Source organism: Pelmatolapia mariae, linkage group LG10_11 (assembly GCF_036321145.2).
Source record: "Pelmatolapia mariae isolate MD_Pm_ZW linkage group LG10_11, Pm_UMD_F_2, whole genome shotgun sequence".
Lineage (NCBI taxonomy): Eukaryota > Metazoa > Chordata > Actinopteri > Cichliformes > Cichlidae > Pelmatolapia > Pelmatolapia mariae.
Window position 1 is genome coordinate 58554279 of NC_086236.1, and position 11532 is coordinate 58565810.

Sequence of the window (11532 nt, forward strand, 5' to 3'; positions counted from 1 at the left end):
AAATGTAGTTTGTGTCTTTTTGGCTTTGGGGAGACTCAGAAGAGTGTGAGAGGAGCAACGCTGAAAGGTAAGTCTGGATATTTTAGGGCATCACTAATCATAGCCTAGCCCTTATGCTGCTGAATTTCCTCACCCACTGTTTTTCAACCTTCAGTGAACGGCTTTCCTAACTTAGGAAAATGTTGAATGACTTCAGCTTTAATGCTCTCTCTTATCAGATTCCTCACTATGAAGTGGGTCTGGGCTGTGTTCAAAGCTCGCCCGTACATCAGTAACATCCTGGGATACACAGCCCTGTTCGCCTCTGCTGACCTCGTACAGCAGAGTGTGCTGGGTGAGAAACCAGCGGCAGGATCCACATCAGAGGATTTAGTAGGAGTCGACTGGCATCAGACGGCTCGAGTGGCGACCGTCGGTTTATGTTTCCACGCCAACTTCAACTATCACTGGCTTAGAGGGCTGGAGAAGATGCTGCCAGGAGGCGGAGTAAAGGCAGTAGCTGGGAAGGTGGTGGTGGATCAGCTGATTGCGGCTCCTCTCACCATCAGTGCCTTTTACATTGGTATGTGTGTCTAAAAGCTTATTTAGATTTTTCTGATATGGCCTAATATTCTAAATCTGAAGTGATGGACTGAGCCCCATATATGGTCCATTTTTAGATTCTAGTTTTGACTTTTAGAGCTATTTGTGAACCTCCAGCAGGAGCCTAAGGTCATGTGATCAACACCTGATGGCTGTGCATCATACAAGTTTGACATCTAAAGATGGCAGAGCTTTTGGAAGACTGGTCCCTAGACTCTGAGTTTGAGATCTGTAGATTTGCTGGTAGTTTTTAAAAAGCAGCTAAAAACTTATATTTTCTTTATGTCTTTATGTTTTTACCCCATTGGTTGTGACACAATTTGTAATATTTATCTTGAAAGGTACTATATAAAATTTTTTTTTTTTAAATAAGTTTTTTGTGTAAAGAAAATCCCCATAATCTAAGACAGAGTTCAACCAGTCAGGCTTCAGATAGACATCTACATTGTTTTACTGTTGTATTGGATGTTTTTCACAGTCAGTATGAATCTGCTGACCATGCAACTGCACCATACCACTCGGAATTAATGGCAGCTATATTCACTAGTCAACTTATTGCGTACAGGTCAGTAGTGAGTTGGGGTATCTATTGTCATAGTGTCAATTCAACAAGGTGCTGGAAACATTTCTCAGACATTTTGGTCCATATTGATACGATAACATCACACATGCTGCAAATTTTTTAGCTGCTCATCCATAATCAATCTCCCATTCCACTACATCCCAAAGGTGTTTTATTGGAAGTCTGAGATCTGGTGACTGAGGGCCATTTGAGTACAGTTAATTCACTGTCATGGCCAAGAAATCAGTTTGAGATGATATGAGATTTGTGATATGTGTTATCCAGGAAGCAGCCATCAGAAGATGAGTACACTGTGGTTATAAAAGAATGGACAACACTGAGGCAGGCTGTGGTGTTTAAATTATGCTCAGTTGGTACTAACAGGCCCAAAATGTGCCAAGAAAGAATCCTATTGTTACATCACCACTACCCTGAACCGTTTACACAATCCTTTCCAAGATTTCATGTTGCTTATGCCAAATTCTGACCCAACTAACCAAATGTCTTAGCAGAACTCGAGACTCATTAGACCCGGCACTGATTTTCTAATCTTGTATTGTCTAATTTTAGTGGCCCATGTGAACTGTAGCCTCAGCTTTCTGTTGTTAGCTGGCAGGAATGACACCTAGTGTGCTCTTCTACTGCTGCTGCTTCAGAGATACTTTAAGTCACAATGGCCTTCCTGGAGTTTGTCCATGCTTCCCAGACCACTGACATCAACAAGGCATTTTCACTCTGTGAACTGGATATTTTCCCTTTTCAAGACCATTTTCATCTTTTTTTTAAATTTAAGGCACATAGTCAGCAGGTGTTACTGTTAGCATGCTAACTGGACTCTTTGGTCTACTCTGGTTTTTCGTAACAGCCTTCATCTATGAAAAAACACCTATTAGATCACTGTATGTTAAATATAAACTTAATTCATCTAAAAAACCCTCCTAATTCTAAGAACACTAATATAACCGTACTGATGGCAGCACTGTTTTATTACTAAACATGACTACTTCTGCTCATTACTGTTGTATTATTACAAGCTTTGTCCTCAGTTATGGATTACATGTGGACAAATCTCAAATGTTCGCATACTCAGCTGATCTGCACAAACATTTTAGATTACATCAATAAATCTGAATTAATCAAACGGTTTACCTTATAGTTATTACCAAGTAACACAAATCTACCCATGAATAATTGGGTAAAAAAAGTGAGTTTTAAATGACCGATTGAAAAAAAAAAATCTGTCTACATTGTAGGTTTGAGTTTACTTGAACACAAAGATGACCCACTTGAAGACTGGAGGCAGAAATTTTGGACATCTTACAAGGTACGTATAAAGTCATCGTCTGTCTTTATTAAACTTCATGATGACGATATGTTCCCAGATCTCCTGTAATAATCTCTCTCTCTCTCCCGCTCTGTAGACTGGGGTAGTATTTTGGTCAACAATGCAGGTTTGCTCAACTCTTCTCTGCACACACAGACTGAGAGAACTACACTGATGACAGGCTTTCACAATCATGATATCCATTTTTCTTCTTTCCCTTCACCTCAGGCAGTGAACTTTGCATTCGTCCCCCCTGTGGCTCGGATGGTGTTTCTGGGTGGTGTCGGCCTGGTTTTCACAATCTTCCTGTGTCACCTCAGACAGCAGCGACACCATGAACAGGAAAGAACCTGAGACTCTCCCCGTCACATCAAAGGCTTTAGTAAACTAACTAAAAACACAATTCCAAAAAAGCTGGGACACTGTGAGTAAAATCTGAATGCAGTGATTTATATACATCAGAAACCCATAAACCCCAGCAGCTGGTCTGTTCCCGGATGTTTACAGGCTGCTGTTAAACAAAGACGGGATGCTACGTTGTAGTAAATGTGCACTTATCCCAACTTTTTTGAGATGTGTTTCTGCCATCAGATTCAAAATGAGCTAATATTTTTCTTTAAATGTCAAATGATACATTTTCTCAGTTTTTGACATGTTTCTATGTTCTATTGTGAATAAAATATAGGGTTAGGAGGATCTGGTGAAATCATTTGATTTAAACAGAATAAGAAAATACTGTAACCAAATGTGAGGAACAAAAATGGTATTAAATTCTTATTTTAACCTCCTAAGACCCGAACTCTTTCACGGCATGCATTTTTAATTTCTCTTTGATATTTGGGCTGATTGGCACCTGATGACTGTAAAAACAAAGAATTACCAGATTTTTTTTAAACCAAATTTTTGTTTCTGAGAAAAATGAGATCCACATATGAGCATATTTGTTTAAAATTTCAATAGAACAGTGGCAGTGTAATGTCCTCATAAGTAGATATCAGGCCCTTGTAGAGCAAAATGTAGTATTTTGGTCTAGACAACCCAAAATGTGATGTCCACAATTGTGGACGCCAGGTCCAAGGAGGTTAAAGCTGCTTTTTCAGAATTCATAACCTGTGAAAGTTTTTTTGAGCTAATTTTAAAGCAAATAAAGTTTCAAATAAATATTTTGATATTCTTTTATTAATGGTCCTCGGTCACAGTACCCCGCAGCTTAATTCTAGTGATGCATTTTACCTATAAGTAAATATATAAGCATAGGAACCAATTTTAAACAGTATCTTCAGGCTCTTTGCTACCAGTAGCCTGTCACAAAACACACTATTTGTCCTCATTTCTTTAGTTGAATCTGAAAAATACCAAAAATAACATAGTCTGACGGGCATAAAAAACAAAAATAGTATTTTTGCAGCAACAAGGTGATTTCCAAAGAGCTGTGACTCGAAAACTCTTGGAATGGTGTGCACCCTGTCCGTTGCTGAAGCCTCATCAGAAATGGTGTCAGCGGAGAGGTGGCTGTCAAGAAGTCATTCTTAAAGAAGGGAAAACACTTAAACCTATTTTACGTACCATTATGTTTTCTAAGGAAACAAAGACATTTTTTGTTTTGGTACAAATGATACAAACAAGTCCCCCCAAAATACATACAGAAATAAATATAGAAATAAATAAATACAGAAAACAAATAAAAGAACTTGAGTTTCTGTAAAGGAGTGATTTCACACATCACTTGCCCACCTGTAGAGCCGCCCTTGTATTATGTATACATTTCATTTTGTTTGTTTGTTTATAAATATTGAAACAGGTTTAAATCAGGTTGGTACAGTTGTAGTTGGGTTAGTTCTTAGTTGCGCTGCAGCATGTGACAATAATCAAAAGCTACACTTTAGCTATTAGCAATGGCTCAGGGTCACTGTAGCCATTAATCTTACCTGAATCCTTTGCAAAACATCTTTATAGATTTTGCATCATGGTGCTGATCCAGAGTACTTCCCTTATTATTTATTCCTTGTGCTATAACAATAAATCATTTTGCTGCTGTAAAATCAGCACTTTGTCATATTTGAAATATAAATCCATATTTTTTAAAGTGTTTTTTCATAATATCATAATTATAATAATTCATAATTATGTGGATATGCATATATTTCACAAAAAATATCTAATAAGTCCTCCAGAAAGGCAGGAAAAGCCCTTGAACTTACTTTAAAACTAAATATGCTCCCTAAACGGTGGACAGACTAAGATCCCTGACACCCTTACCCAGCCAGCTAGCAGCTATGACCAGCATTACTTGTGCAGTTAATAAAAGGACAGCTAATATTAGTCGCGCTGGTGCACACACAGCACGCCCATTTCAATTCGTCAGCTAAGCACCGCTCAGACGGCAATAAAATACGCGCGCTCTTCGTTCCTGGCTCGTAACCAGCGCGCTCTGCAGTCAAGGGCGATCATTGGTTAATGGTAGTCATGTGACTGATGCAAGCCAGATCCTTTTATTTAGCAAAACTGTGATTAATAGTTAAATATTATTGTTGAGGGGTGCAGGTAAGACCCCACACGCACACACACATAAAATAAATAAATAAAGATTTAAAAATTGCCTCAAGAAAAGGGCAGTTAGGGCACCAATCAGGAAAGGGGCAGGTGCTTTAAACTTCCTCCGTTTCATCCTCACTTCTCTGGTGCCTTTAGTTAGAAAAACCCGAGCAAACGCTCAGTCTTTAAAGAACTAGTTGTTGCAAAGCCGACAAGATGAGAAACAGGCACATTTCAGTCAATCACATATTTTCCTTTCTCTCCCTCTCTGTCCTCCTCTCTCAGTCTCTTATACAAACCTTAAATGTTGTAGTGAATAAAAAATAAATAAACCAATTGAATACAAGCTGCTGTTGTGATTTGCTGTCACCGGGATCTGGAGCTTTACTGTTACAAACACTGAAGACAAATTCAAGCAGAATATGAATAGAATTTTTAACAAACTAAAATAATTAAGTAGATTAGCTCCTTGGCCGGCAACTCCCGATATACCAGCAGAGTGGTTCAGAAAGCTTAAATCTCTAACGATTTAAGCTACAATAACTAACTTTTTTGTTTAAGATCATTAGAGAACACATAAAAAATAAGCAGAATCTTTGTAATTAACGCCAACGCATTATCAGAACAGTCTGAGCTTTCGCTGTATTTCTGTTAAAGGGTGATTTAAGTCTGCATCACTGATTTTTGTCATAAAATTGCCTCTTCGTTTTTTTTTCTACCTAGGAAAATATAAGAAAATACTAAAATACGATATTATTACTACTATTAATATAGCAGTAAAAGTATTTTTAGAGGTGCTCTCGTAACGCAACGTTATTTAAGGGCTATAGTTTTATTGCAGTGGGTGAGTTTAACTGACTGACACGCAGAAGAAAAAGTTATTTGGAGCCCAGATGGTGTGAAGGATGAGACCAAAAACAGAGAATTTGTTAAGGAAAACCAAAAATGTATTGAATATATTTTGGGAAAAGGGAAAGTGGAACGAAATTATAAATACAAAACTGTCGTTATTTATTTGTTTTTGAAGAGCAAAATAACTTGAGCCCTGTCAAAGGTCGTTGCCATGGACACGCGGTGGCAAACAGCTGAAAGCGTCGTTTAAACCTTCTTTGCTTGTCTCGTCAGTGTGTTTTCTTCCGTCAAAACCTAACAAGCTCTTCAACCGCAAACAGCAAAAGTATTCAACGTTAAATTTCGTGTCTAGAAAGGATTTCTTTTGTTTAAGGTAAAGAAAAAAGTTAGTTTTTTACAATGACCCAAAGGTTCAACTACCAAAGAAATCCGCTAAACATTGGCGCTCCTCGCTGGGGTGGTCCGCCTTACAATGAGATCAACGCCCTCCGAAGAGCAAACCAAGACCTCAGCGAGAGCGCATACATGCTGAGGAGACGTCTAAATGGTCTCTTGGAAGAAAGGCAACGCTACATCCACCGGGATTTTTTTGTAAAATATAAAAGCGAAGCAGAGCAGAAATACAAGGAACTTGAAGAACGTTACAAACAACTGAAAGCAGAAAAGAAAACAGCGGAGGAGCAGAAGCAAGAAATGGAAAATCCAAAAGATGCAAGTGTAAAAGTGAAGCCAGACAAAGAGGCCGAGAGTCAGAAAAGTGTGGAGGAAATGTTGGAAGACCAGCAGGAGTGTAAACACATGAAAGAGGAGCCTACAGATGAGGAGGAACAATTGGAGCAACTTAAGAAGAACTACGAAGTACTTCTGCAGAATTATACAAACTTGATGGAGTTGCATGGGCAGAGAAAATGTAGTGAGCAAGAGACAGACGCCACAAAAGACCAGAAAAATCAAGAGAAGCAAGAAGAAATGGAAGTCGAAGAGAAAGAGAAGCCAGAAAAGAAGGAAAGAGGTAAATGGAGATTGTTTAGGAAGTTTTTTGCTGAAAGGGGCATTGAAGAGGCTGCTGAACTTTAAGATAGACACGAGACCCTCTGACCTCCTTTCTCCTCCTTCCTCTGATAAGAATCTCACCTGCAGACCCCATACATCCTTCTCCGCACCCTCAACCTTCCTGCTTTCATCTCTTCACCTCCACTCCCCCAGCCCCTCTCCTCCACCTGCAGGGAGGTGTCCCGTGTTAATGTAATTAAAAGCATCAAATAGAATTCTGCTCAGCGTGTCTGTTTCTCTGTGTAAGTTACTTTGGTTGATTAACGTGAGTTTTTAGTTTGTCACATTAAAGAACAAAGTGGGAAAATACATTGTACAGATGGTTTAACTGTGTTTCTGTGTATAAAATGATCTCATCATATTAATAGCTGTTAATTTAATAAAAGTATATGTTCTACTTCACTTCCAACTTTACCAAAATATGAAATGCTAAAGTTTATTTTCCGCTATTGAATCAAAACAAAAGAAATTTTCACCGTCAACAAACTTGGCTTATCTCAAATTTGCAGCTTACTAACTCAAACATCTGGGAATGTGTTTGAGATCATAACCTGTTGACTTCTGGGTGTTGTTGTTTTTTTTTCTTTTTAAACATAGTATTTGAATGAATACTTAGTGTACACCACCACTTCCTTCAGGTGCTCCCTGGGCATACACTGTGCGATTTTTGGCCCATTTTGAGCCGATTTTTCAGTCGTGCGACCGTTTTGGGAAACGGCCGAGTTTCGCCTTAATCGTGTGTAGTGCATTGTGTTGTATACATGGGGTAAAGAGAAGCTATTAGCACCTCACAACCAGCTCACGATCATCAATCGTATGGTCGCAAGAAAATCAAACCTGTTTGAAATCCTGTCGGCCCTTGTGAGGGTGTCAACGCAGCCTCTCACACTGCGCACGCGCAAACAGAAAGCCGGAGTAGCACGGCAGTGCAGCGTGTGATCTTTGGCAAAACTTTGGCAAGCTCATCCGAGCCTTTTCGATGTGGCCTCACAAATTTGTCACGACCGCACCAACCGTAAAAAGAGTTGGATGGACATTGCTGCTCAATTGCAGCTGCCTGGTCAATGTTTTTTATTAGCAATTTAGCAAAGTTGATGGTGTGTGTGTCTGTGTGAGTGAAAGACAGAGAGGGAGAGCAAGACACAGATGTTATGGACGCATAGTGTGAGCACTCAGGTCGCATCAGAGCATCGAGCATAGTGTAAGACCATGCATCACGACCGACGAACTTCTAACCCCTACAATTCAATCGTACAGTTTGAGCAGGAGCTGAATAACGCGACTGAAAAAATTGCACAGTGTATGCCCAGCTTTATACAGCTCCCACTCCACCCTGCCTACCCTCTGTTCTTCACCTCTCTTGCGTGGTGTGCATTGCTCTGGGTGACTGACCTCAAGTAACTCCAATATTTTTACGACCTCTGCTCCTTGCATCGGGCCACATACAGCCCACTTTGATCTTAAGAGGGCCGAAACAGCAAAAAGCCCCTTTCTGTCTGTGCAAAGATGTTTAACTACACATTCAATCCCATTTAATATTAAAAAAAGTATAATGTTGACACTATTACTCAGTTTTTCTACACGATAATGAAATACAACTATTGTAAAGGCAAGAAATCTATGAGCACAATTAAATAAATGTGTAAAATTACAGAAGAAATTCTAGTAGCTCACACTGGATTGCTTTCTTTTTTCCCCATTGTAAATTAAAAAAAAATTGTAGTAGATAATGAAGAAAGGTTTTTTTTCTGTTATTATCAGTCATTGGGAAACTGTAAAACCAATGAAAATACCCCCCTTCACATAGACACTGTGGCTCCCTTAAAGATTAAACGCCTTAAACCGTCCCGTCAACCATGGCTGAATGACTGCACCCGTACTCTCAGACGTGAATGTCGCCAAGCTGAGAGGAGATGGAAGAAAGACAAACTTCAGATCTCCTTGGACATTCTTCATAATTGCCTGAAGAAATATCAGAAGGCTGTCAAAACCGCAAAAGCCTCTTTCCTATCGGAGATCATTGCGATTAATAGTCATAAGCCACAGGTTCTATTTAGCATTTTTAACTCGTTGATAAGTCCACTCTCCGTCATTCACACTGAGACCTCTCAAGCCCTATGTGAAAAATTCCTTAACTATTTTTTAGATAAAATCACAGCACTAAGATCCTCATATTTACCCATTGTAGACAAATCTTCAACTTCTGAACCCTCAACGGTCTTAGAACAGTTTGAACCTGTATCTTTTCTGACCCTTAAGGAAATAATAGGCCAATTGAAAAACTCTAACTCCCATCACGATGTGCTTCTCTCTCGCATTATCAAAAATGCCCTGAACACTATAGGACCCTGCATCTCACTTCTAATGAATTCATCACTCTTATCAGGCTGCGTCCCTGCTGTGTTCAAAAATGCAGTCATTCAACCTGTTATCAAGAAAAGTAATCTTGATCCTAATGTCCTCTCAAACTATAGGCCGGTTTCTAAACTTCCTTTTATGGCTAAAATCTTAGAGAAAATTGTTCTTAAGCAATTGCAATCCTTCTTAGAGGCAAATGGAATCAATGAAAAATTCCAGTCTGGTTTTAAACCTCACCACAATACCGAGACAGCCCTACTGATGGTGGTCAGAGGGCCCGGTGGCACCAGTGTCCGGCAGCCTCGCCTCTGTCAGTGCGCCCCAGGGCAGCTGTGGCTACAATGTAGCTTGCCATCACCAGTGTGTGAATGTGTGTGTGAATGGGTGAATGACTGAATGTAGTGTAAAGCGCTTTGGGGTCCTTAGGGACTAATTAAAGCGCTATACAAATACAGGCCATTTACTGAGAGTTTTTAATGACCTCCTCGTAACTGTTGATGCAGGGCGCCCTGTGGTTTTAGTTCTTTTAGACTTGTCCTCTGCCTTCGATACACTGTAAAATATAACTTGTTGTTTCAACTTAAAAATATGAGGTAAAGGGCTGCCTTAAAATTTTAAGTTAAGTCAAGAAATAGAGTTTGTTCTTATAACACAACCAATTGTTATCTTAATGAAAAATCACATGTTGTCTAAACTTTCATCTTAGTTTAGTTGACTGAGATTTATTAGTCAGTTCAACTCCTTTAATTGTCATCTTTACTTGGGAAAACCCTTTCAGCTAAATTAAAATAATCTATTGTTTAAACTCTTGTCCTAGTTCAGTTGACTTGGGTTTTTTAGTTAATTCAAATACTTTAGTAGTTCTTTTAACTTAGGAATCTATTTTAGCTTAACTAACATAATCTGTTAGCTAAGTTGATTTAAGTTTATTAATTAACTGAGCTCCTTAAGGTAGCTGAGTGAACTTGTAAATCAGTTTCATTTTAATTATCAGAGTTGATTGACTGGATGTAAAGAAAAATGTGTATTAAACATCTTAAGTTTTGTTTTGTTTTTTTTTGGCTTTCTAACATCCATTTCAGCAAAACTACCTGTTAGGTTTATCTTAGATCTCAGGTTTAAATATCTACATTCCTTTAAATTAATTTTCTGTTGTTTACAGAAAAAAAATAAAACCCCACAGATTCCATTAAAGTCTATCTGATCATTTCATACAGAAAGTTTGTTTTAAGAACATGACAAGACAATTACTCATGAGCACCCAACATTCACCATTTATTGTGCCATCTTAGTCATCTGAGAAACAGAAAAATCAGTGACGTAGCTCATCAGGCTCACAATCCATCAAAACTCAAAGGCTGCTCCCTGTGAAACAATAAATTTGAACTTGGTCTTGAGCCCAGTTTGGGTGAAGATGAAATTCTGACCAATACTCTAGGAGCAGTAGTGATTCTTGTGAAGTAACAACATAAAGTCTGCATTAATGTAATGTATCAACGGGACACTTGCTATTTTAGAAAAGTTATTCTTTACATTTACAAAATTTTTAAACTTCATTGTGCTCAGTCACACCTGTTAGCATAAAACTTGAAATATTAAAATAGTACAAAACCTTTGATAAGTGACAGTAAAGATCAGTTTATAACAACTAAGACATCAAACTCTTGTATTTGTCTTCGTTTACAATTGCAACAAATTCCACAGAACCAATATCTCTGAAAATGACTGCATGCTTCTGAAACATTTGATAATATGGATATTTCAGAAACATTAGTTTGAGTCTGCTCAATTGCAAAACAAAGGAAAAACTGACTTGCATGAGATAAGCATCTGCAAAGTCCAGCATTATATTGTTGTTCACATAAGTTTCTTAAACCATGAACAAATGAGTAATTGTCTAATCTGGAATGTAAAGTGTAGTCATTTAGTGACATACAAAAGTGAGAATGAGAACTTGCAAGAATAAAAAAACAAACAGTAAAATAAAAACTGTCCTTAACACTAAGGATCATACAATTACAGTTCTGCATGGCTTTCTGCAAGAGTCTGTTTCTTAGACCATGCACTAGTGAGATGCACTGCCTTCCACCAATGTTCATTAGGATGTTCTGAATGACTTCAAAGATGTCCTTAAGTTCCTTTGGATAGTGTATGTTGAGGGCAAAAAGAAGGCCCATCAGCATGGAAATGGCACTTGAGACATCCCTCAGATTAGACAGGATTACTGCTGCCTCAAGGACAACCAACACATCGATGATGTCTTCTT

At 38.5% G+C, this 11532-nt stretch overlaps 1 protein-coding gene across 1 annotated transcript; it reads left to right on the plus strand.

Annotated features, from left to right (window-relative positions):
- Positions 1–228: 228 nt before the first annotated feature.
- On the plus strand, positions 229–2822 carry si:ch211-120k19.1 (uncharacterized protein LOC563199 homolog). Its single transcript, XM_063484854.1, has 4 exons — positions 229–562; positions 2398–2468; positions 2566–2595; positions 2697–2822. The coding sequence occupies exons 1-4, from the start codon at positions 229–231 to the stop codon at positions 2820–2822; spliced, it is 561 nt and encodes a 186-aa protein (XP_063340924.1).
- The last annotated feature ends 8710 nt before the right edge of the window (positions 2823–11532 follow it).